General features: G+C 41.8%; 1 protein-coding gene across 2 annotated transcripts; it reads left to right on the top strand.

Annotated features, from left to right (window-relative positions):
- The first annotated feature begins 1,240 nt into the window (after positions 1-1,240).
- PRKG2 (protein kinase cGMP-dependent 2) lies at positions 1,241-24,979 on the top strand. 2 transcript variants are annotated; one of them, XM_033060629.1, is made up of 19 exons: positions 1,241-1,330; positions 3,687-4,193; positions 6,913-7,079; positions 8,704-8,817; positions 12,371-12,476; positions 13,670-13,733; positions 14,368-14,445; positions 15,404-15,498; positions 16,247-16,315; positions 17,022-17,120; positions 18,016-18,166; positions 19,405-19,541; positions 19,702-19,791; positions 19,975-20,116; positions 20,905-21,068; positions 21,443-21,565; positions 22,464-22,526; positions 23,372-23,438; positions 24,265-24,979. In XM_033060629.1, the coding sequence occupies exons 2-19, from the start codon at positions 3,700-3,702 to the stop codon at positions 24,358-24,360; spliced, it is 2,319 nt and encodes a 772-aa protein (XP_032916520.1). In that variant the 5' UTR covers positions 1,241-1,330; positions 3,687-3,699; the 3' UTR covers positions 24,361-24,979. The 2 variants fall into 2 exon arrangements, with proteins under 2 accessions (XP_032916520.1, XP_032916521.1); XM_033060630.1 differs by lacking the exons at positions 1,241-1,330; positions 3,687-4,193; positions 6,913-7,079; ... (5 more) ...; positions 16,247-16,315; positions 17,022-17,120 and having other exon boundaries at positions 18,062-18,143.
- Positions 24,980-25,447: the final 468 nt, after the last annotated feature.

The raw sequence follows: 25,447 nt of genomic DNA, 5'->3' as shown, positions 1-25,447 counted from the left end.
TGGCATTAGATCAAGCCTTCTTGACAGCATCCATAGGATAGGTATGCATGCAGCTCCTGGCCTGTTGTAAAATCCTTTCATCCCTGGTTTGTCAGGCTGCCTTGGTAAACAACTCTTGGAGACAGATGTTTTGAATCAGCATGAAGAGACATGCTAGGAGACAACAGCCCTTGTGAAACCTGGACCCTACCAAGAATCATTGCTGAAAAAAGGCAATGCTCCATTCTGGGGTGAGCCTGAGTGAAGATAGATCCTAGGACATGGGCAAGCTCCTTGCAGGACTGTCTGTGCAGTGGTGTGAATCCTTAAAACCAGCACGTTCACAGACAAAGACTCTCTAACTAGTTAAAGTTACAAAGTGGTACATTTATTAACACTCCAGAGGGCTGCACGGGGCGGGGGTGATCCCCTAGAGACGTGGCAGCCCCCTACGAGGTTCCTTGCCTTCTATTTATTTCTCCAAGTTTTACATTCTGTACATATGCATAACCCCAGCACCTCCCATCCCTGCCCTGTATTAAAATGGGGCTAACAGTCCATCACACGTGTGCAATTCTTCTATTGAGTTGGGTAGGTGGTCTCAAACTGGGTCAGTGGTCTTGAAAGATGAAGTAAGGAAAATCTTCATCAGGTCTCCATGACCCTCTGGCACAATCCAATAACCCCTGCTTCTTGATGGATTGGTATAAAATCCAGGTGTTAGCCACTGTTCTGCTGGTTTCAGCCTGTTCGTACAATGGTTCGCTTTCTCCATCTCTTTCTATAAACAAAACTGAAACAAGCTCATAATTGGAACCAATACCTCTATTATCTCTAGCTTAATCATCAACATTAATTGCTCCTAACCCTTAGCCAAAATCTTAACTCTTTAAAATCACGATTCAGGTGTTTGAGGGTGAGCTTGACAGCACAAGGGCTGCAGGATCTCTGCAGCTGCGTGCCCGACAGCCGCGCCAGGACCCATCCCCGGGGCGGCAGAGCCAGCAGGACGGACACCTGTACACACGGCCGGGCTGAGCCGGGCCGGCAGTGGCCGCCCTGCCCGGGGGGTGTGCTGGGCAGCCCGGGATGGGGCAGCCCGGGATGGGGCAGCCCCGGACACGCTCCCGGCTTCCAGCCCTGCCCGAGCCCGCACCGCCGAGGGAGGAGGCACCGAGGGACAGCGGGAGGGAGGGAGGGAGGGAGGGAAGCGGCGAGGGAGGGACGGGCGAGCACCGCCGCCCCTGTCCCGCCCCTGCCGGGCAGCGGGAGCGGGTTCGTGCCCAGCCGGCCCCGGGAGCAGCGCTCCGTGCTGCCGCCGCCAGCCCTGCTCGGCCAGCCGGGCACGCAGGTGAGGGCAGGGGCGGGGGCGGGGGAGCTGCGGCCTCCCGGGGCCGTACCGGGATCTGGAGGGGCGGGGGTGCTGGCCCGGCAGCGCCCGAACCCCCGGGCCTGCGGCGGACCCGAGTTCGGCGGGCGCGGGATCCCCCGAGCATCCCCGAGCATCCCCCGAGCATCCCCCGATCATCCCCCGAACCTCCCCCGAGCATCCTCCGATCATCCCCCGAGCACTCCAGAGCATCTCCCAAGCACCTCCCGAGCATTCCCAGAGCATCCCCGCAGCATCCCAGAGCATCCCCGGACCGTCCCCCGAGCACCCCACCGCGGGCGCGGGCACCTCCGTCTCTCCCGGGTGGGTTTTGGGTCAGCCCGGTCCCTGGCCCCAACAGGGTGAGGTGCCTGTAGCAAACACAGCACTGAACGCCCTGCTGTGCCTTTTGTCTCCTGAGCTCTGCGTAAAGCTGGAGGAGCAAGGCTTTAAGTTTTCTGCTAGAATTGGCTACTGTAATGCTGAATTACCGAAACCACCTGTCGGTCTGTTATTGATTCCTGCCACATACGTGAGTTTCTGACACAAGTGGCCAGTAAATGGCACCGTGTGGAAGCAGGGATCTGTCAGATCCAACTGCTCGTTCCATTGTCCACTGACAATTAGCAGTGGGAAGACAGGAGCTGCTAACATTGGCACTCCAGTGAGGTTGATAGATTATGAACCTCAAACATCACACAGTAAACCTGTTCTGTTTCTGGACACAATCCAAACAGCAGGTTTTTCTGTGCCCTGGGGCAGTCACTCTGCCATATGTAATTTTAAAGTGTATGGGATATCCTTTATTTGAAATGCAGTCACTGTCACCGATTTCAGTAGCAGAGATTGCTACAGTGTGATGATGCGTTTCCCACAATCTCCTCTCTGTGTTGTAACTTTTATTTGATTGTTGTTTGGGGTTGCTTTTAAATATGGCTGCATGCTGAGCTAAGGTCTTTGGCTAAACCATGTGCAGTGACACACAGGTCCCTCTTCAGAGTTATTTGGTTTGGTACCCTGATGTGCAATTGGTTTAAATTCTCCTGTGCAGTGCAGATTTGCCTTCATTTCTGGCATACTGAGGTGTCCCTGTTAACAGGCTGAAGCACCAGCTGTCAAAATGCATCTGTGAAATTGGCACAAATGAAAAATATTACTCAAAGTCACAATAAGCAAGACAGAGCTGAGAAGAAAGACTATTTTAAATAAAACTAGATTTGGAATGTGAGGCACCTTGTCAGCTCTTTCATTTCTGACCCATTGAAGGCTGTAAGCCAGAACAGAACTCTGCATCTGTTAAAAGTATGGTTATATTAACAAGTAAAAACAAATTACTGGAGCCTCACAGTTTATTTCTTGTCATCTGATCAACATACCTTGTCAGAGCCATGTTCTTATCCAGTTCCAATAAAATGGTAAAAGACATTATCTTAATCCACATCACTGGGGGTTCAGCCTGAAAAAGATGTCCTTCATCCATGGGGCCAGACAAGCAGCAGCTTTGGGCCTGCTGATACCTGACCACAACAGCAGCATGAATCCCTGCTCCTGCTAAAATGATCCCATGAAACATGCCCAAGATTGTGTCCAAGGAAGGAGGTGGGTCACTGCAAATCTGCTGAAGGCTGCTGGTTGCAACAAGTGCTTGTTTGAGGCATGGGTGTGTTCTGACAGGAGCCCAAGACCTTTCTTTTTCCTGGTCACTTTTCATGAGTATCCAATGGAAGGGGGCAATTCCCCCTAAAAAGATAATTGTTCCTTGACAGCAGAAGCAACTGTTCTGCTAACAGATACGATTCAGTTTTAGATAAGTGAGCTGCAGAAATGATGCCAACTGCCTGTGTGTTATATATACACATATACTTAGTAATCACATATCCTTTATGCCAGGCAGGTATGTACCCACTGGTTAAATTAGTCTGTGTAAACAATAATTATTCCTCGATGGGGAAGTGACCCAACTTTTATTTTTGGCTTCTAACAATTTTCTTGCTTTAGCAGTCAAGCACAAACTTTTTTTCCTTCCCACCGTTTGTTCTGTTTTTGTTAGGCTGAAAGAAGCTTACACATCTCTTCAACTTACAAAAATGAAGTAGTAGCCATGAGATCTTTTGATTTGTTTCTACAACCCCCTCCCTACCTCTTCTCCTTGCCCTTTATCCTGCTGACTTGCAGGACTGGAGAGGATGAAAGCAATCAGCTGTGTTTACTACAGTTGCATATGGCAAATTCAGCTGCCAGCTAATTACTAAATTCACTGCTCAACACTCCATGACTTTATTTTATTTTTTTTCCCTTCAGAAATGAAATAAAACTGCAAATTTGTTTTCCCACCTAGGTCGCTGGACAAAATGGGGAATGGATTAGTGAAACCCAAGCACCTGAGGCAGCCCAATAGGCATGTGGCAAACCTCGCCATTGGCTGTGCTGCCAGCCACAGGTTTCTGATGGACCCGTGCCTAGGCATCAATGTGATCAATGGGCAAGCTGATGTCCTCTGCAGCAAGGTACTTGAACTGGAAAAGGAGCTGAAGAGAAAAGATCAGCAGCTGCAAGAGAGTCAGAGCCATGTTGCTGAGCTTCAGGAACAGCTGGCTATGCAGACTAAGGTCATAGCAGAACTCACCAAGGAGCTGCAGAGCAAGTGTATACAGTTGAACAAGCTGCAGGATGTTGTTAGCACCCAAGGAGAGCACTCTCTTCAGCCTTCTCCATTTAAAGTTTCTGCTGATAGGAGGAGAGGAGCCAAGGAAGGTGTGTCTGCAGAGCCAACGACACGGCTGTGTGATTTGAGCAGGCAAACTATGTTTTCCCTTGAAAAAGCAAAAGTGCGGAAGGATTCCAGGTGAGCTCGTTTCAGAGGGCTTCTATGTTTGTGTTACAAGGAATTATATCCTGTCCTCATGATAAATCAGGATTAAAACGTGTATCTTTTTCATGTAGGCTTTGCAGCTGTGATAGGTGCTGGCTGAGTTTGTGGGTAACTTTAACCAAGAATCATCTGTGTCCCACAGATTTCAGTTGAGAGTGGTGGGTAGCCTCTGTATTTCAATTGAGAATCTCACAGGTTTTCGAGGATTTACCTTTATTGCCAGCTCCTTCCTTTCCTCCAGCTTCTAACAGTCATGGTGTAGGAACTGAATATTTCTTGTTCCTTTTTGAATCCAATTACGCTTTGTAGACTCTGTGGTCAGAGCCGACCTTGCAGACAGAGGTGTCAGACTGGTATCCTTCAGCACAACTTAAACCCTCTTTTTCCTTGCAGTGTAGGCATAACCTGAGAGTCTGTTTAACATGGTGGTAGCCAGACTCTACCTGGACTTCAGCCAGTGACTTTAGTGCCTTCAGATTTGTGGGGAACTTTTATTATTCATGCCATATCTGAGTCCTTACGTCGTAGACCTGGGAGTTATGAGGCGTGTTTTCTCATCCATCATGTCCAGCACTGCACCTTAGAGGGTGCCTCATGAATCAGTAAGGCTGCCTGAGTCACCACAAAGAGCTGAGAACTTCAGCTAGCAGTGTTCTTCCAGAGTAAGGGAACTGCATTAATATTTTATCACAAGTGCTTAAATCATAGTTTTAAGAGTGTTCTGTTTGTAACCTGTCTTCTCCTTGGCACAATCCTTGCACTGCAGTCCACCACATGGTTTTCTAGGGTGCTTTCAGAGGCAGAATTGTAACAGTAGTGAGGAGTAAAGCCAGCAGAAGAGTCAGTGGATTAGCAAAGTGCAGCAGCCAGAACCAAAGCAAGTATTGCGGCTTAAGCAATTCAAACGTATTGCACATCATTTTTTGATGTCGTAGTGGTCAACGTATTATTTGATCTTCCAAATATTTTGGAAGCAAACACATGCCAAAAGAAGTACCACAAAGCTGTACTGCTATGCACTGCTGTGCCTCTAAGTTAGATAACCCTGTGATACACATGCACTCGTGTGAGACACCATCACCTTGCTATTGAGACAGCCAAATGGTGAAAGGCACAAACATTTGGTTTCCTCACCTGGTCTGTAAATTCTGTAGTAGGTCAAGTTCAGGCAGTTCATACACCTAAGAACAAAGTATAACCTTCACTGTCTACAGAATTCTGTCTGCTGTAATTGGCAAATACTGAACCTTTAGCCTGAGAGTGTCTGAGGGGAGTTTGGAGCTGGTGCTGTCAGTAGCTGCCTCCCCTTTGCAGAGGAAGGACCGAATGCAGCCCCACTGCTGTGTGAGGTAACCTCACAGTGCTGCTGCCCAGCTGTGAAAGGAGCTGCCTCAGAAGGAGGGGAAGCTCCATGCTTCTTGAATTTGCATTGATTCCAGAGCATCACCAGTCCCTTTTAGAAATACTTGTAAAAGAAATGGCACAATTTGATGCTATTCGTATGGCAGGGGTTTGAGTGCCCTGCTTTTGTTTGGAGTATCTCAGCAGGAATGATTTTAATGAAAGTTTTAGAAGTATAGTCTCCTCTTCTATAGTTCTGGAAGCTTTTGTGCTCATCTTGGGGTTATATTGGGTGTATGCAATTGTATGTATTGGGTTATATGCAATTACTGTATTGTATACATGATGCAGGCCAAGGTGAATCAAATTAGCAAGGCTGGTTTTAGATGAAAACTAAGTTACAGCCTATATTCCAATAACCCTGTTGCTTTCAGCAGAAGGTAAGTTATGATCCCTGTTTCTAAACACAGTCCTCACCATAGCTACTTGGTTTTATTTTCCTGCCTCATCTCATCACCTTTACTTATTTTCAGTCATTACATGGCTAGTAACAATGTAAGTGTATTAACGTGCCCTAGGTTTGTTCATTCCTGGATTGTCCTCAGGAGATTTTTCCCACATAACCTAGTTTTGATGACAACCTCCCATTGCTTTATGAATACAAACAAGAGGAGGCCTTAAATGCCTCAGAAATCTGTCAGGTTTTTGGCTTTGTCAACATTAGGAGCACGGGGATTTGAAGGCAGAATTTGTCTTCCACTTCAGCAGTGAAAGAAAACTAACCAGCAGGGCCATCAAAGCCCCATCAGTGCAGAAGCTGTTTAATTGTATTCATTTCTGGTGTGGACTTGAGGCACTGCTTTACAGGATGCCCTTGAGCCAGAACACACACAAATCAATCAGAATCCATAGACTGCCAGAATGCAAGTATGGTCTGCTTAGTTTTGAGTGGTTAGGCATTACCCACACACTCACCCATTGTTCATTTTTCCATGTTTTCTCCTTCTCAAAATCCAACCCCTGGGCTCTGCCACCAGCAGCTCAAATACACACAGTTCTTGTCTTTAAAAACCCCCCATTTATATGCATTTACTGCAACGGGAAATGATGCAGAGGCTGTCTCAGGGAGCAGTGAGAACAAGATTGTACAATGGGATTGTTCCACCAGGTGATCACAGCACAGACAATCTCCCCACTGGCCAGGCTCCCATCCCACAGGGGCTAAGCCAGGCAGGCAGAGCAGTGTGTCAGAAATGAGAGGAGTCCTCTGGAGAGGAAGGAATGCTTGGTGAGTAACAAACCCCAGCCACGCTGGGCATTTCAAACTTTGTGGTTTCTTGTTTGCAACCAGTGAGAAGAAGCTTATCACAGATGCCCTGAATAAAAACCAGTTCCTGAAGAGGCTGGAGCCTCACCAGACACGAGACATGGTGGAATGCATGTATGAGAGGACGTTCCAGCAAGGGAGCTACGTCATCAGGCAGGGAGAACCGGGAAATCACATTTTTGTGCTCAAAGGTGAATATTGCTTACTTGTACAGCTCACAGGTGCAAGAAACAGCAAAGGGGTTTAGAAGGTTTTGCAGGAAATCACAGTGAGGGTGTTTATGCTCCTAAATAATCTGTCCCTGTGAAGGGCAATGCAAGTTTTACCTGTGACTTTTATGAAACAGAGTGAGGGCAATAAAAAGCATCTTGGAAACAAGAGTCTTGATTTAATGTTTTTCATTATCTTTTTCATTTCTGAAAGCCCAGAGCCCAGAAATTCCTTTCTGTTGTAGAAGTAACCAACCCTTTCTTGTCCAGAGGAAGAACAAGTATTTAAAATACAGAGGACTGCTCAATGGTGAAGACACTCCTGAAATAAACTTACTTTTCAACATTCATAAGATACCAGTTTTCTGTCTATGGGAAATTGAAAGATGAGGTCTGCATTCGTTGTTCTCAAAGTTGAGAGGTTCCTTTTTCAAAAACAGACCTGCTTGTTTTTTTCTGGGGGAAAAAATAACAAAAAAAAACCAAAACAAAACAAAAAAAACCCAGCAAAACAAACAAAAAGCTTTAGGATTAGAAGACTTACCTAAAATAAGGCCAACAAGTCTGCAATTTTTTGTGCTGATTGCTACTGTGCCTCAAATTGCTGATCAGCTATAGTTTAACACCTGGAATTTGGTCCTGTCAGCAATAAACTCTATCATCATTTCACTATTTTAAAAAAAAATTGTGATTAATTTGCATATTTTATCAATTGGGAACCACTAAAAGTCCCAGAGACTTATATGAATTAGAGCTCACTCTATAAGGAGTGTGTTCTGTTGAGGCAGGAATATTTAAACAGGACCAAACTGGTATATGTTGGAGAACTTATTTTCTGGCTTCATATGGATGGGTTAGTTGGAACAAAATGATGGTAACTGTGTTAGGAAAACAGAAATGCTACAGGAACAAAGAGGAGGCGGGATTTGTGATGGTGTGATCATATTCTTGCAAGACAAGATGATACCACTTTGAAAAGAGATGAAATATCAGAAAGGAGATGTGCACCTGGAACCTTTTCTGGCACATTAGAACCTTTCTTGAGGAGATGGTGTGTGTCTTGGAGAGAAGAGGGCAGAACTTTCATAATGTGTTTAAGGGATGGTTTTGGGGGGCCATAAACTGTGAAGAAGTTCAGACTTTCTTTGCCTTTTGCTAGTAAGGCTCAAGAACAACTTCTTGAATTAAGATTGTGCTTTCAATTTTTGTGCCATCTCCTTTGCATTCTGCATATATATACACTCATTCATCTGTATGAAGTAATAAATCATGAGTAATTTCTCCTGTGATCATTATTTCAAGACTTTTTTCTTTAGACCACACTAGAGTATCTGAACCACAAATGAGTGGTTTGTTGTAGAAAAGGTTTATCCCATCAGGGTTTAGAATGGCCCTCCCTTCCAGAGCACATCTGTAGATTAGCAGTACATTTAAAAAAATAAATCTTTACTGGTCTGTACATGTGTTTCAAAGCACTTTTTGCTTTGCTAGTCCCATTCCTGTGTTCCAGGGAGTGGCAAAATCAGAAATATGTTGATTTGTTTTCTGTTCAGTCTGTGCAGCTGAGCACAGGTTTAATACCTATTATCCTGATGATTTTTGACAGAGGGCAGTCTGGAAGTGTTTCAGCAGAATAAACTACTCTCCTCAATACCTGTGTGGACAGCATTTGGTGAACTGGCCATTTTGTACAACTGCACACGGACAGCTTCTGTGAAAGGTACCCGAGCTTAAATACAGCAACCCTGCTCACCATGCAAACTGTGGATTTATTGTGAGATCCCTGTTATACCCAGGTTTTCTTTGAAGTTTTGATTTAATAGATGTTTGCATGTCTTGGTTATCTACAGTAAACTCAAATATTTCTTCCTTGAGTTCTTTCTGCTTGGGAACTCGAATAATACTGTGCCATTAATGTAATTCTATCTCTGGCATAACCCTTGATAAATAATTAGTCACCTCCAAATTGTGCTGGTTAGCCTGACTTGTAGCATACCAACAGCTAGGGCAGGATTGTGTTTTAATTTTGGATGCTTTAGTAGAGGTGGTGCTCTCTGGCACTTATGTTCTTGTGTCAAATGCAGTACCAAGGGTGAAATTACAGTGAGTTTGAAAGCATATTTGAACCATGGTGGTTTTAGTAGGGTGGGTACAGTCTAATTCAAGAGGAAATAAAATATTGAGGAGTTAGTTGCTTTTGTGCTTCTTTTAGTTCTGTATCATTGTTATGTTGCTGAGTCTTGCCTAGATCCATTTGCAGCTGGCAGTTTGGGGACTGACAAGGATGGAGTTAAGTGTTGCTCTGATACAAATATTCCTCTTCCTGCATAAGGCTGGGTTTATATCCATTAAATACCCACTGATTCCCTTTCCAACCTGCCATAATTGCTCTGTGACAAACAAGTAAGTGACTACATATGGTTAAATTCATTACTTTTCCACTCTCCACCATTCCATAAATAATACTTATGTTTGAAAACTAATTTCTGTTCTGTCTAAATCTGCAGGGACTTGGTGCCACCAGTAAGTATGAAGAGTTCATGTTGACTTAAAAAGGAGCATATGGAATAAAACAAGAAGTTGTTTGCTGTAAAAGCTTTTGGTCTTTCTTCCTGCACTCAGTTTAGGCACTTAATCACTGCTGGCTATGCAGATGGAAGTTATTACATGTAATCTGTTTTTGTTGCTGCCTGATAAACAGAACAACATCAGTAATGTGATTATTTTTCTTACTAACATGCTGTTCTAATTGAATATGTTCCCTATTTTTTCTTTTTTGCCTGCTGTATAGTATTAGCATTATAAAGTAGTGTTTCTGCATAATAAGATGTCAAGCTGCTTTAGGCCTTTGTTAGCATTAATTGGTTTTGAGGTAGGACAAGAATTGCCCAATTATGGACAAGAAAAGGTATTTGAATGCTTGCAATCACTGCAGAAATCCACCCCTCCCCGACAGGTTTTCCTGTCTTCCTGGTGGAGGAAGAGCAGTACAATGCTCAGTTCCAAAACTGAGCATGAGTAGTAAACACACATGTGAAAACCCTTCCCTGATGCTGGGTCTCCTGACTCCCTTTTCCTGCAAAACTCACAAGTGAAGGATCTCATACAAAGAGCATTTCAGTGATTGCTGCTGCTCAACAGCTGTATTTGAAATTGGCAGTGTGATTTACCCCTATGTTTCTGGATTTCTCCTTTTTTTTTAATTTAATCTTTGAGATTGCAGGCATTTTTATAACTCTATAACTGCTTCATTTAGTTAAGGTGCAAGATACAGGAAATGCACTTTCAATGGGCTGGATACTTGCCATGTTTTCTTCATGCAAATACACTGAAAGATGTTATCTAGGAGAGAAATAAAACCAAAATAGCACCTTTGTTCTCCCATCCAGCTATCCAAAAATATTTGTTTATCGATTCTGATAGATGGCAGAGCATATGTGTATATTGTGTGCAATGAGAAATGACTGCGCTTCATTTTAAACCTGGCATTTTTGTTCCCTGTAAAAATGATTCTATGTCGATGATAGATGGAGGGAATCAATTGCCCTAAATTTTTCAGTAAATTTTATCTCATAGAAAACACAGGTTTGTTCTTTCTTAGGGCAGAAGGAAAACTGCTGAATATGGTGTAGCATCTTTTAAAAGAAGAGATTAAATTTAATAGAATCATCTTTTACTTCAAAAAATAAGTGTTCTGCTGTGTTGATGATTGCACTCAGAGGCTTCTTACTGGTTTGCATCTTTGTTGCTGAATCCTGTGCCTGCTTACTGTATTAATAGTTTGATTATCTTTTGAAAATGCATCACTAATATTTTGATTACCCTTTATTCCCTTATATAATGGATGATTTGGAGGAAAAGTGTGTGAGGATCATAGAATTAAATGTATTTCTTGACCTCTGTTATTTCTGTCTTAGTACAGATCTCACGAGCATTTGCATATAATCTGAATTAGAGTTAGATCCAAGCCACAGTATTTAACATCATAGGTTTTGGAAAACCAACCACGTTCTTATTTCGTTCAAATCAGTTTCTTTGCGTTTTACAGCTTTTGAGTGCAGTCATTGTCCATGATTAGGTAGATTTTCCCAAGTGTTCAGCCCTGTCATTTTCAAGGTTGCTCAGCCTGTGGAATTACAGTAATTTCACAATTATAAGCCGCACCATTTTGACTAAAATTTTGGTCCGAACCCAAAGTGCGGCTTATAATCAGGTGCGGCTTATATATGGACAAAGAACGAAAAGTTGCTGTCTTAGTTTGGAGGACAGGTGTCTGCTGAGAAAGGCAGGAACTTCTCTTTGAAATGGAGAATGTAAACCTCCTCCCTCCAAATTATTATAATTTTGAAATCAAGGGGCTTTCAGGCAAAGATATGAGAATTAGGAATAACAGTTCTTTACTAGGGAAATTAAAATAGAAATACAGTACTACAAAGAAACAGACTCCAAACCCTGACAAAGTCAGAGTACAACCTGACACCCTGTCAGGCAGGGTGTTGGTAGCAGTCCCATTAAATGGTGGCTGCATCCACCTGCAGTGACAGATGTGATTCAGTTGGAGCAGTGCTCCAGCAGAAGGTGCAGTTTCCCTCCGGAGGTCCAGTGGTGATGTGGAGAAATCCAGTTTTCCTCTGGAGTCCAGTGGAGAAAGGGGCTCCCTTGGTGTCCCAAAACCTCTGTTTTTATCTTGGTAAGAAATGTTGGGCTCTTCCCCCTGGCTGGAGCAACTTCCAATGGGATGCAGTAATTTTATCAATCCCACAGTGGGACTCAATGGGCCATTAGCAGAAAATGACTCGCTGGAGGAAGGATGGGTTGTGAAAAGATAAAGAACAATGCTCTGCCTGGTTTCAATGGATGGCCCATTAGCAGAATATCTGCCGTTGAGATAAGGATCACTGCCCCCACCCTCAACAGATGGTGATAGAACAGATACCTTTTATCACACTCTGTGTTGTAACCCAAGACAGTTGCCGACACCTGGACGTGCGGCTTATAATCAGGTGCGGCTTACAATCATGAAATTACTGTACATTTAAATCAGTCTGTAGAGGAACCATTTGGAAATCTATTCCTTACTTTAGTGAGCATTGTTTAAGTGGGAATTTATTCTTTTGTAAATTGATTACAATAGGCACTTGATATTTTAAAATTCAGCCTTAGGCCTTGTGAAATAGCCGGTCTGTCTTCTACCATGAGCTGATGCTGTAATATCAATCATCAAATAATTTGGAAAGATTGCTGATTTTGTTCTTTTTTTTGTTTTCTCAAAGCAATCACTAATGTTAAAACGTGGGCGCTGGACAGAGAAGTGTTTCAAAATATCATGAGAGTGACAGCACAAACCAGACAAGAGCAATACAGAAACTTCCTTAGGAGGTAAATATGATTAATTTCTATTTCTGATGCTGCTTTGTACTACTGACTAAGATGCATAACAATACTGTGTCCACCTTGTAAACAGAGAGAAAAAGGTGCTCTTCTTGCAAATGTGGCCTCAAAAGCCTGAATATGTGTCTTTTTTTTTTTTTTCTTTTAAGAGTCATAAGAGTGTTTTTCTATTTTAATTGTTTTTCTCCTGCATCGCACTAGAAAACTTCAATGGGTGCTTGAATGCCTTTAAATGTATGGGAAATTTACAGGTCTAGAATTTAAAAGACTATAATAAGTAAAGTTAAGTAAATCCTCCAAAAAATAGTTAGTTCGCTGCTGGAGTAGATTAAGGAATATTCCTTATCCTTTGGAGATTTAAACATGAGATCTGCGTGTCTCTCCACTTATTAACTAATTCCAACATAAATTACTAGGAAATCTGCAGAGCAGGGTAATTCTCTCCTGCAGGGAACACTGAGAGTGGTGCCATGCTTCTCATTAGGAGGAGGGGGAAATTAGAGGTTCCAAACCATAATTAGCTGATGTAATATTTTATCTTTTTAACTCAGAATGACCATTCTGTTATGCCTTCAAATCAAGATGCCAAGCCTGGCAATGCATAGACTGTCTTGTGTATTTTCACATCCCTCTCTAACTTTCATTTCTATACACATTTATTTGCTGAGTCTAAATAGATAAAAATTTCTATAATTTCCTAAATTTTACAAGTCTGAATGATCAGAGTGGGAATTATTTTTCGTTCTTACCAGCAAGTTCACAGAATTTTTACTGTAATTAGATAATCTTTCAATAACTGTTCAAAGAGTACTGAGCCTTTGATTTTGCAATCTCTGCAGTGCACTTGAAAATATATTCTTGATATGCTATAATGTCTTGGGTTTGTAATTGCTGGATTCATTTGAAATCAATCCTTACACCCACTAAAGTCCTTCCTCTCCTGAAACACAAAGCTGATTTACAAACTGACCAATGTTTGCCACATTTCTAAGTTGTGTGAGTTTTGTTTATCTAAAAAACAGGATGAGAATGCTTGAACCTTCCAAATTTAGTTGTACAGTGTGTTCACCACTAGTTTAACTAATTATAAAATGTAAAAATTGTACAGATGAGATCACAAAAAATTGCTAATGATAACTACTATGGGTCGTGGGGCTTTTTTTTTTTTTTTTTTCTGGAAGTGTGTCTCTGCTGAAAAACTTACCCGAAGATAAATTAACCAAGATCATGGACTGTCTGGAAGTGGTAAGATATTGTTAACTTTTTCTTAATAGCATTCAGTAAGCTTCCAAAATAACAAAGGAGTATAAATCAGCAAAAATAAAAAACAATCAAGCTTTTTTAATATGAGGGTGGTTTTGGAGTGATCAGAGTTGAATTCCAGGTTGGCAGAAAATAATAACATTTAGGGACCCAGAAGTAAGTTATATTTTTGGCATCAAAGGAGTCAAGCAAGTAGTTAAGAGGATTTGTAATCTATCATTTATTAAGATTAAGTACAAAGTTGTTCTCCAGGACTCTTTCGTTAATCAAATTTACCTCTTTGCGATGTGGATATGTAATACTTTCATGTTCTTTGGACCACATACACTGCAAAATGTAAGGGAAGAAGGCACTGGTCCCCAGCACGTGATTCCAGCCAAATATCTGTGTGCCTTAGGGCTGCATTTGGCAGCAGCCTTTGAAAGGAAAGGCTGGATATATAACCATAGCTGGGATTTCTGTCCAAGGGTGGTGTAATTCTTTATTCTTTTTGCATGGAGGCATGAAGGATGTGGGAAGCCAAACATCAATGAAACATCCACATGTGTTAAGAACTCTGCATAGTAACCTTTCAGAGATTTATTGGACAGTACTGTCTCTCATTGCCCCCCACCAGGAGTACTATGACAAGGGAGATTACGTTATTCGGGAAGGAGAGGAAGGAAACACCTTCTTCATCATAGCAAAAGGCAAGGTAAGGTGTGATAAACCTTATTGGTAAAGTAACATGTACAAGCACTTGGAGCTCAAAAGCTATGTTGAGGAGTGTGGTCTTCAGTAAAAATGGTGCAGTGTTTGTGCACATTTTTCGTTTACAATTCAGTGATAAAAGCCTGGAGCAGCGTTGCAGAGGTTCAGAGGGCCTGATCTTCAATTCACAGTGAACTCACGTTATACTGTTCTAATTTAAAAGAAATTAAATTGTGTCCTGAAGCCTCTTGACACTGTAGCAGACGTGTAAAGGTAATTTTTTTGTAAATGAGATTTGACCCAAGTCTTCTCCTAGGTGGTGCAGTATCTAATGGGCAAAACATAGAATTGTCAGAGGTCCAAGAAGTGATGGAGTCCCAGGCTTAATGGAGAATGGCCTTTGAGGTGTCTCAGAATTCTTTTATTTGTTAGTCCCAGAGGAGCAGGGCAGCAGCCTTTATCCCTCAGCTGCTAGCTTGGAGGCTGACACAGGACTCTAAAGAATTGAATCAGGAGACTTCCTCAATAAACCTCCAGTTTCCAGAACATCTCTGTGTCTGTGGATATCCTAGTTTGGTTTTTGCTAACATGGGAATCAACAGAATGTGCTGCCTATTCAGCTGAGAAGAAAAAAAGCTCATGTGACATCTGCCCTTGTGGGAACTGAAGTATTTTTCAGTCTTTCATTAAAATGTGACTTATCCTGCTCTGTTTCAGAATGTATGAGGAGAAAATGTTGAGGGGTTGCCAGTAATTAATATATTCCTTCTTCCTTGCAAAAATCAGAGAGGGATTAGGGAATTTTTGGTGGTAATTTTTGAGAGGAGGGGGTAACTATATATATCTGTAATTCTTTCTGCAGCGTTACTGAGTTTGAGACATTTCTGAAATACACAGAAAGAAAAAATCATGCAATACTTTGAAATTTTACTTTACTAAATTTTTGTTCCTGTACTTTGCAGGTGATAGTTACCCAGAGCACTACAGACCACTCACAGCCTCAGGTGATCAAAAATCTACACAAAGGAGATTATTTTGGGGAAAAGGCTCTCATTAGGTGAGTTCACACTGCCTGATTTGTGATGTGTAGGATTTCAATTGTCCAATCACTTTGTGTCAGATTCTACAGCTCATGGCTGTTTTGAATATAATCTTTCTTTTGATTGCAAAGCCATTAGATGCAGGTAGTGACCAAATTTGTGTTAATTTTTTGAGGGGTTGCAGAGAGCATGAAAGTTTACACTGGCACCTACCTTCGGTTTTCCCTGTAGGAGTCAAATTCTGGCCCTCTGCATTGTTAATCCTTCAGTAAAAACTGTGGGGAGAACTTGTGCCAGGTGATTTCAGAATGGATAAGGTCCATCATGACTGGAATGAGCTCTTGTTTCCATTGCCCATGGCAGTAAGAAACAGAGAGAAGGAGTCACACAGTACATATTTGTGTGTGTGATTGAGCAGGGCATCACTTGGGTTTGGGAATGTTTCATATCCAAGGATCATTTTGGAAATTAGAGAAAATCCTGATGTAGTGATAATGACATCTGACCCTACTGTCTTGGAAGATTGCTAAAGGATGTCATGATCCAAACCCTATTGAAACTGGAAAAAATACTGTGCTAGACCATAATAATGACCAGCAAAAAGCTAGATTCTATATTTGGTTCAGCAGCACTACTCCAGGTACAGGCTGCTGAGGCCTTTGAGGAGTTTCTCCTAGAGGAACTGTGACCCTCCATGAGTGCAGTGTGAGGTGCTCTGGGGATTTTGACGTGTCCTGAATTCTCCTGATGTGTTTCAATTCTCAGTGACGACGTCAGATCAGCCAATGTCATTGCAGATGAGCACAACGTGGAGTGCCTGGTTATAGACAGAGAGTAAGTGCATCACACTTCAGTGCAAGGCTGGCATCCTCTTGACTTGCTGTGGGTTAATGGGACTTGCTGTGGGCAGTACCAGAGTGTCTCCTTAGATGAATCCTGAAGGAGTGGCTGTGCTTGAGGAATGCTGATGAAGAGAGGCTGACAGCAGGTGCTGGAGCACAGATGCTTAAGAGTAGCTTCTCTTTCTCTCCTTGTAGTGGTGATGTTTACCCTGATCTCCTGGGTCAGAGGTTCCTAAGGCCTGTTCTTGTCAGTGAAGACCAAGGCAAAGAGGGCATTCAGTATCTCTGCCTTCCCTGTCACCAGAGTCCCTGCTCCATTCAGTAATGGATCCATGTTATCCTCAGCTTTCCTTTTGTTACTGATGTGTTTGAAGGGCCTCTCTTCTCGTCCTTGACATCCTTGGCCACATCAATTCCAGATGGCCCTCAGCCTTCCTTGCCTCATTTATATTTACCCTGACAACCTCTCTATATTATTCCAAGTAGCCTGACCCAGCTTCCATCTCCTCCTGTGTGTTTCCCACTTAAGCCTGAGTAATTACAGGAGTTTATTTCTCTACACAAATCTCTTACCCCCTTTGCCAGATTTCTTGATAATTTCTTGAGCCTGGAGGAAGTGATCCTTGAGTGTCAACCAACTTCATCTGGGTCATGACTTAAAAGTGCAGTGGTTTACGATGTTTCATTTGTGTTTTAAGGACATTTAATCAAACAGTTGGAACTTATGAGGAGCTGCAAACTTACCTGGAAGGTTATGTGGCTAATCTGGCCCAGGCTGACGAAAGGAGACATGCAAAGTAAGTCAGATCTTTTGTTTGTTACACCTATAGCAGGTAATTATAAAAAAGAGGGATAGATATGTAAGTAAAATCGTGGGTGGTAGTTGAAGGAGATGGATCCCAAGGAATGACATCAGTCACTGCAATAAAACAGTCTGGCTATGCTTATGGAGCCCAACAAACTTTTTCTGATACAAAAATTGCATAGACTCTGAGGGTATTTACTTCCAAACACGAATTCACTCTATTCCTGGAAAACTGAGCACAGAAAAAGTACTGATGTTGTTTTTGCCCCTGAAGGCCAGCTTTAACTCCAGTTGAGTTAAGGAAATTGTATTACTGTGCAGAAGATTGTGTCATTTCAAAAAGAAAGAAGCAGACATAAAAGAAACGGTTTATTTTAAATGTTTCAGTTTAGCACTGATGGTATTGATATCTGCTTTTAGCTGTGGGCCACACTTTTAGTATGTGTGTCTCTGATTTCAGTCTGAGCACTGCTGGAAGGTTAGCAGAGTGTATTTTCCCTCTGTTCAGAAACACAGCTGCATTCTTATTTCTGATCATTCTACTGGAACTGGTACACAGTCCTTCAAGCATTGCCTCTCCAGCTTGGAGTGCCCAAAATTTTGCAGCTGCCTGCATCAATAGGAATCTCACCAGAGATCAGCTCTTGCTAAAATTACTGTCGATCCACTCAGTGAATTTCAGTAGCATTTTTCTTCTAATTTACTTCCATAGGATTCCATTAAGATTCTGTTAGGAAATAAGAAGGGTCTTCTTTCCTCCTTCTCCTTTCCCACTTCCCCTTTTCTCCTTTTCCATATCCTTGCTTTGCCTTGCCTTTGTATAGGATCATTAAAAGTAATGGCATTAAAAGGAAAAACACTAACCTATGTTAATTTTCTTAATGCAGAGGAAGATCCTTCTGTGGACAGCTGACCAAAGAGGTGTCTTTGGAGATGATAGAGCTGAAGGAGAAAGTAGCCCAGTTCCCTCCTTCCCCATTCCAGAATTTAGAAGTTGTCACAACTCTGGGTGTTGGTGGGTTCGGAAGGGTTGAGCTTGTAAGAGAATCTTTTAAAATTATTCATGTAGCTCTCTGTCTTGGATGACTGATTTAGCCACTGAATAATGTGAAGGATTTTGGTATTCTATGTGCTAGTGTCCCTCAGGCAGAAATAATTCTCCATAAAGCAATGCATAGTTAAAAAAACCATTACAAGACTTGGGTGTTTAAATAAGCAAGTCCATTCTTGTGTGCCTCCATCTCCTGCTGTTAAAAGTACCTTCCTGGTCACTAGACACAGTCACTAGACATGCCTGCCTGCATTATGTGCCCTGAATGGCAGGCCTTTTTCCAGGAGGAATCTGCCTGGACCTGGAGCAGTCTGAGTGGCACCGCACAGTCTGTGCTCTTAGAGCTGCTCCTGCCTGCCCCACAGCAACTCCAGCCAGCCTGAGCTGTCTCTGAGCTGTGTCACTGGGCAATTTCCAACAATTTGCAATGGCTCTTTTGAGTCATATTCAATAGCCTGGACATCTGTGCTTCTGGGATACCAAGAGCTTCATTAGCCCAAAGCCTTAAATCCCACTCGCCTCTGGCTGAGTTGCAAACATCTGACAAAAACCTGAATGCTTTTTGTGCAGGCTGCTGAAGGTGATAGTAAATCAAAGGAGCCTTTGTGCTTTTAGTGAAGTCAATAACCCTTTACAGTAGTTAGATCATCAACTGTTTCATTCTGATTCATGCTTCACAAAAAAAATTTCCACAGTGGAATTCTACTGCACTATCCAAATACTAAGCTAAGAATTGAATTCTCATCCAGCTGTAGAGCACAAATATATACTTCCTTCATTTCCAAGAAGCCCTGTTTTAACTTCTATCTTTTTATTGCATATTGGATAATATTTCAGTGTAATGCAAAAACATTCTTCCTAAACTCCTTTTTGTTCTTTTGTATCATGCTGGTGATTAGAAATCTTAAATTGAAATTGGGACCCACTGTGATATAAACTCATTGTAATATATAGTACCTATCCAAGCTGCTGCTATTTGGTATATGTAAAATGAACAGTGGGAGCATTTCACTTTATGAGTGGGGGACTGGGAAACTAAAATATCTGATGCTTGGCTTAAAATCCTACATAACAGTTCTGCAGAAAAACTGGAATTTGTCCCTTGTTACAGCCATCAATTTCAGTCTTGTGCTGTGTTGGAAAAGATGAATATCAGTGTATCTATTGAGAATTATTTAGTAAAACATTCTTTCTTTGCCTCATTTTTCATCATTTTTATTCACAGGTTAAAGTTAAAAATGAGAATATGGCTTTTGCTATGAAATGTATAAAGAAGAAACACGTAGTGGACACGAAACAGCAAGAGCATATCTATTCTGAGAAGAAAATCCTCGAGCAGATATGTTCTCCATTTGTTGTAAAGTGAGTTGAGCAGAAGGTTTCCTTGATTTTGTCCCCCAGCTGACCCCTGGGGCAGCACTATCAGGGATGAGGTTCAGCACATGTGAGTTCTGGGGGAAAGACACTGCAAGTCTTGCTCTTTATTTTGCTTTTCCTAAATTGCTTCTGTCTGTCTCCACAGGCTGTATCGCACATTCAAGGACAACAAATACGTGTACATGCTCCTGGAGGCTTGCCTTGGAGGGGAACTGTGGAGCTTGCTGAGAGACAGGTAACAGCAAACACAGCTTAACCTTGCCCTTTAAAGTCAGCCCCATGGGGCTGCTGAGGGGGTTCTCCATTCAATGAGAGGTGTTTGGTTCAGTTTGGTTAATATTCTGGTATTAATATATTACATTATCTGGTTAATAACTGAGACGCTTTCAGAACTTAATTGTGACTATTTTTGTTCCAGAGGCAGCTTTGATGAATTCACCACCAAGTTTTGTGTTGGGTGTGTGACAGAAGCTTTTGACTATCTGCATCAAATAGGAATTATCTACAGAGACCTGAAGCCAGAAAATTTAATTTTGGATGCTGAAGGATATATAAAACTGGTAAGATGTAATCCATTGTAATGTTACCCTTTTGTGCCTGTATCCTGTTTCTTTGCAGGGGGTATATAAATAGACGGCAGGTAATTACAGAACCAGGATCCTGGAGTGCAGTAACTCTCGTGCTTCAGCGGTAAAGAGGGCAGGTTCTCACTGCACAGTGAGGAGCAAAGGCATTGCAAAGCCACTGCAAGCCATGGGCAAACTGGGGAATTGCAGCCTCTGAGAGCTCTTGCCACAGTATAAACAGCAAAAGAAAAGATTCTCCCAATAGTTTTATTGTAAGAACAGAAACCACACTTCCAGGTGCAGAATTAACTCCCTGCCCAGCCTCAAACATTCAACATTCATTGATTCCATTTACAATCATAGATTCCCTCTCTTGGTAGAGAGGGAGCACAGAAAAGAACTCCTGCCATGCTTTACTGTGACTATGAGAAGTGCAACAAGAATGCCCTTCAGGGAGCTGGAAATATCCATTCTGCAGACAATGAGCAACCCACTGCTTTCCAGGGACAGTAAATCTCATGTCCTCGAGGAAATCATGGGTTGTTCTCCCCAAAAGGAAAACTGTTCAGAAAATTACTTGTGATAATAGATGGATCTGTTTTATAACATTCAGTAATCCCATGGAATTACCTCTCTCTCCTTCCCAACTACTCTGTGCAGTTGTTCTAGCTGTAAACCAGCAGCCCTGGGGTCTTTGCAGGAGGTGTGGAAGCAATTAAGACCTTTGAGCTTCCCAGGGCAAAACTCCTCTGCATTATGCAGCATGTGTTGATTTTGATCAGGTTGATTTTGGATTTGCAAAGAAGATTGGATCAGGGCAGAAAACCTGGACGTTTTGTGGAACCCCTGAGTATGTTGCCCCTGAAGTCATTCTGAGTAAAGGCCATGATTTCAGCGTGGATTTTTGGTCCCTTGGGATTCTTGTGTATGAGCTCCTCACTGGCAGGTAAGTGCCTCCTACTCAAAGTTCTCACCTAATTTATTTGTTTTTAGAAACCTTTCCAGGGCCATTTTCTGACAGCTTTGCAAAATTACACTTCTTTATGCATGTCTTACCTTCCATCATTTCAATACAACATGGAAGCTTCTCTGAGTTAGGCTTAGAGGGACACATGTGGGCATGCATTTTGCCTGGTACCTTCTCAGCTTCAAGCCTTTCTATTATCCTAAACAGGCTGAAAGGGTGAGGGTTGTAAAAGTAGGAAGGTGGGCTTTTTTCCATATTTTTTTTCTGTATTCTCAATTATTTGCTTAGGTAAGTTCTGGCCACATCTGCTCTTGCCAGATGTTTCATTTACTAGTGTTGCTTTCTTTTTCTAGCCCACCATTCTCTGGGGCTGATCAAATGATAACATACAATTTGATTCTCAAAGGCATTGAAAAGCTGGATTTTCCTAAAACAATAACGAGGCGACCTGAGGATTTGATCCGCAGACTCTGCAGGTAGGAGGGGCAGTTTGGGGCAAAGCCTGAGTGTAAATAGATTGAGCTCTTTTAGAACTCAGACTGGAGCACTGAATTCCTGACAACTCCATTTGGAATTGTTATGCATGGCCTGATCCATTCTGATTATATTCAGCAGGCATTGCATGCCCCTGTATGTGTCACACCTCTGAGGCTGCAGAGGCTCTGGGCTTTCTCTGTAGCTGGCAATTTTTTGTGAAACACGTCTTTGGGAAAATTTATTAAGTGGGGGCTGAGGAAAGAGCTGAGGAATTTGATTTTCAAATCAAGCACATTGTTAAGGAAAAAAAAAAAAGCTTCCAAAATGATTTAGGCATACAGATTCTACAGAAAACCTAAGGCACTTAAAGACTGGCTTAAGTCCTATAGAAATATATCAAAATGTATATCAAAAGGGCCAGCCTAACTCAGTGGCCTGCACATCCTCTGGCTGGTGGCACTGACTTTGGGTTCCCAGCTCCTGTGGGATTTCACCCATGGCACCAGGAAGAGTATTCAACATTCTTGTTGACTGGAATGATCTTTGTAGCTGTAAACTTTGATCTGCTTCCTTTTGTAACTCAGACCTGCTGGCTAGGAAAAAAACAAAAGGATGTGCAGCTAAACCTCAGCCAACTGATTTCCCTGTGCTGCTTCTCACAGCTCAGTGATGCTGTTTGAGCTTTCTAGAAGGTTTCTCCATCCTCAGAAAAAAAGGAGCAGTGAGCAGCACCTCACTCTATCTCCTCATGAAGCCACATGTTTTATGCAAGCTGCATCCCTGTGCAACTGTTAAATGCAAGCAGTTAGCACCTATAAATGCTCTTTTACAAATAGGGATATTTTATATATTCTTATCTTTATTCTTATTCTTTTCTTTTTTTTTTTTTTAATTAAGACAAAACCCTACAGAAAGATTAGGCAATTTGAGGAATGGAATAAATGACATCAAGAAGCACAGGTAAGCAAAAGAGACTTATAAGAAGAAAATTTGGTTCAATTTGAAGTATTTTTAATATGTTAGAACCCAGACTGGTAAAGTATAGACATCTCTGTTGTTCTTGAGTATTTTTGCAACTACAGCAAGCAACAATATGAACATAAATCCTCAGCATGATTATCTAGAAACCTTATTTTTTACTGTTTTTGCTGCAGGTTGTTGATGTAGGAGTTTAATTCAATTCTCAGGGAAATCGATGCCCATTCAGCATCTGCCTCTCAGACCTCTTGACCCTTCAACATTCACTTTTTAAGAATGAGTAGTTAAGAGCTCCAGAGCAATAATTTTAGGGCTTTGTTCTCTTTCTTGTAACAAAATCTCCCTCATAATGAATTTTTCTAATGCAAGTCTTTCTTCTAACGAAGAAAGCCCTCTGTAAATTAAACATTTTTTGCTTTCTCTTCTTATCTGAGTTGTTTCTTAGCCTTACACTTTGTGCTTGGGGAAGGCAGTTCTTTGATTTTTCTGCTTGTCTCCCTCTTCTCCTGCTGTAAAAGGGTGGCATTCCAAGGAGACACATGAGTCTCTGCATGGCTGCATTTCTGCCTGTATTAACCTGCCTGTCTCTGCACCTCCTCCATGCACAAGTGTCAAAGTGCCTGGTGGTCCAGGAGCTGGCCCTGCCTTGTATGGCAATGATGATGCTCCAAATTCCTCCTTCTAACTGTGTTGTTACAGGAGTTGGCATGAGAAAAGCTACTTACAGTCCTTGTTCAAGTGATTTTCAGCTCTTTGTGGTATAATTTCAGAAAATAACCTGTCTTTCTGTTTTGGTGTCTCCCTGTCTTTCATCTCTTTTTAATCAGGTGGTTGAGTGGTTTTAACTGGGACAGTCTGAAAGTGAGGAAATTAACATCACCTTTGAAAAGAGAGGTATTGGCTTTGCCTTTCAGTATCATAATGCTTTACTAACTCAGCTTTGCCTTTCCATATCATAATGCTTTTCTAACTCAGCTTGGCTACAAAGGAGAACTGATGGTGGCAGCAAAATTTCCCAAAGATGCATTTGAATTATTACCGTTCAACATTTTTTGTGAAAATTGAAGAGAGCAATACATAACTTACAATCAGTCAAGTAATGGAAATATTATTCTGCCTGTGTACTTTGAATTACATTTTCACCATTACTAGAACAAATGGTGTTTGGTCAGAAACTAATATTGAAAAAATATATCTCCCTTGGTAATGGGCACATTATTAAGATGCACTGTCCATATCACTGTGAAGAGTACAAATTCGAGTTCCAACACATCCTTGAGTAAGCTCCTCGTTTCAAATGGCCTATTTGTTTTTGCTTTAAGATTAGGGTAAAGCATTTGAAACTCACTTTGATCTTAATTTAAAACAAAAAGTAATTCCGAGGTCTGCTTTGGGTAGCTACCCTATGAGTCCAAATTGTGCAGTGTGGCCCAGTTTTCTTGCTGAATTAACAGAGCTTTGGGTGAAATCAAATATTTTATAATATTTGGGAAGTCCTTTTGTATAAGAAGGCGAATGCCACTGTTCTGTTGTACAGTGTAATTACTGGAGGTATTTCTTTTAAAGAATGAGGAATTGCATCCATTGAAAGACATCATCTATAACATATTAGCCTTTCATTTCCATGTTGGGAACAACAAAAATTATGCATAATCAATAGAAAACATTTCCAAAAGGTGCTTTCTGAAACACTCTTTTGTTTGTGTTTTCAATGTCCTAGCTGTCTGGACCGACTGATTACAGCTACTTTGACAGCTATCCACCTGAAGTGGGAAGCCCTCCAGATGAACTTTCAGGCTGGGACAAGGATTTCTGATCATTTTTCCTTCTGGTACATTTATAGTGATTCACAGGCATCAGTTCTACTTTGTTTCTTGCTTAAAATGAAGTTACACAAATTATGCAGCACTCCTTGAAGAACAGAAGACAGTACAGAACCAGAACTTGTTTGGATAATCCCCCAAAATCTGTGCATTTTATAACAAGGGCATGCATTCAGTCAGCAGCTGTAACCTGAATTTTTTTTTTAATACACAGTGTCTCTATGAACACTTTCAGATACCATTGATCAGATCTATGGTTTTGCCAGTGAAAATATCACTTGCTACAATTTTGATATTAACAAGGTTTTTGGGTGGAGAAGTTGGTATCAGAAGCCAACAGTTGGGACATTTGTCAGTAGCTAAAACTACAGGCACTTATTTTTCTTTTTCTCTGTGCTGTTTCATTTTTCCCCCAAAATGTCCTGTATTGCATGGATCCAGAAATGTGTAGAAGAGAGACTTTTACTGAAAGGTTGATTTGATTTAGAGCTAAAAGGGTTTCCCTGTGTATGCTGCCCCTCTGTCAGTCTTGTTTTGCACCAGGTTAGATGAGAGACTGGTCAAACAAAAAGGTATATCCATAATAGAAGTTGCCTAGAGAATCAGACTATGGTGTGCTTCAAAGAGCCATGTGCCTTTCTTTAAATGTTTTGCTTTTGTGTAGTGTGAAGATAAAATAGATGGACAAAAAGCTTTTACCTTGCGGGGAAGAAATGCAGATGGATGTTGTGCATTCATGGCTTATAAGGAAAAATTCTGTTGCTCTGTGTTATGAACCCCAGCTGCTGTTGAAATAGGGATGTTCCTGGGTCTCATGCTGGGTTTATGGGATGGAAGCTTCTGCAGCCACTGCTTGGATTTATTTCAGCTTCTGCTGAGACCAAGTCCAATCTAAATTTCCATTCTGAAGCTACTGCAGCATTACTGCATTTCACACGCTGGATGGAAAACCTCCTGGGCAACTCATGCTGTGTGCTCAGGGTTTAGTTACCCACAGCTGCTGGATCATCTCCCTAGCTGCTGGTCATGACTTTTCCCACTGGGAAGGGGAAAATGGGGGAGGGAATGCCACAGGGGCAG

The sequence above is a fragment of the Catharus ustulatus genome, chromosome 5 (genome assembly GCF_009819885.2).
Source record: "Catharus ustulatus isolate bCatUst1 chromosome 5, bCatUst1.pri.v2, whole genome shotgun sequence".
Lineage (NCBI taxonomy): Eukaryota > Metazoa > Chordata > Aves > Passeriformes > Turdidae > Catharus > Catharus ustulatus.
Note: the sequence above shows the minus strand (reverse complement) of the source record. Positions and strands in the feature narration are given on the sequence as shown.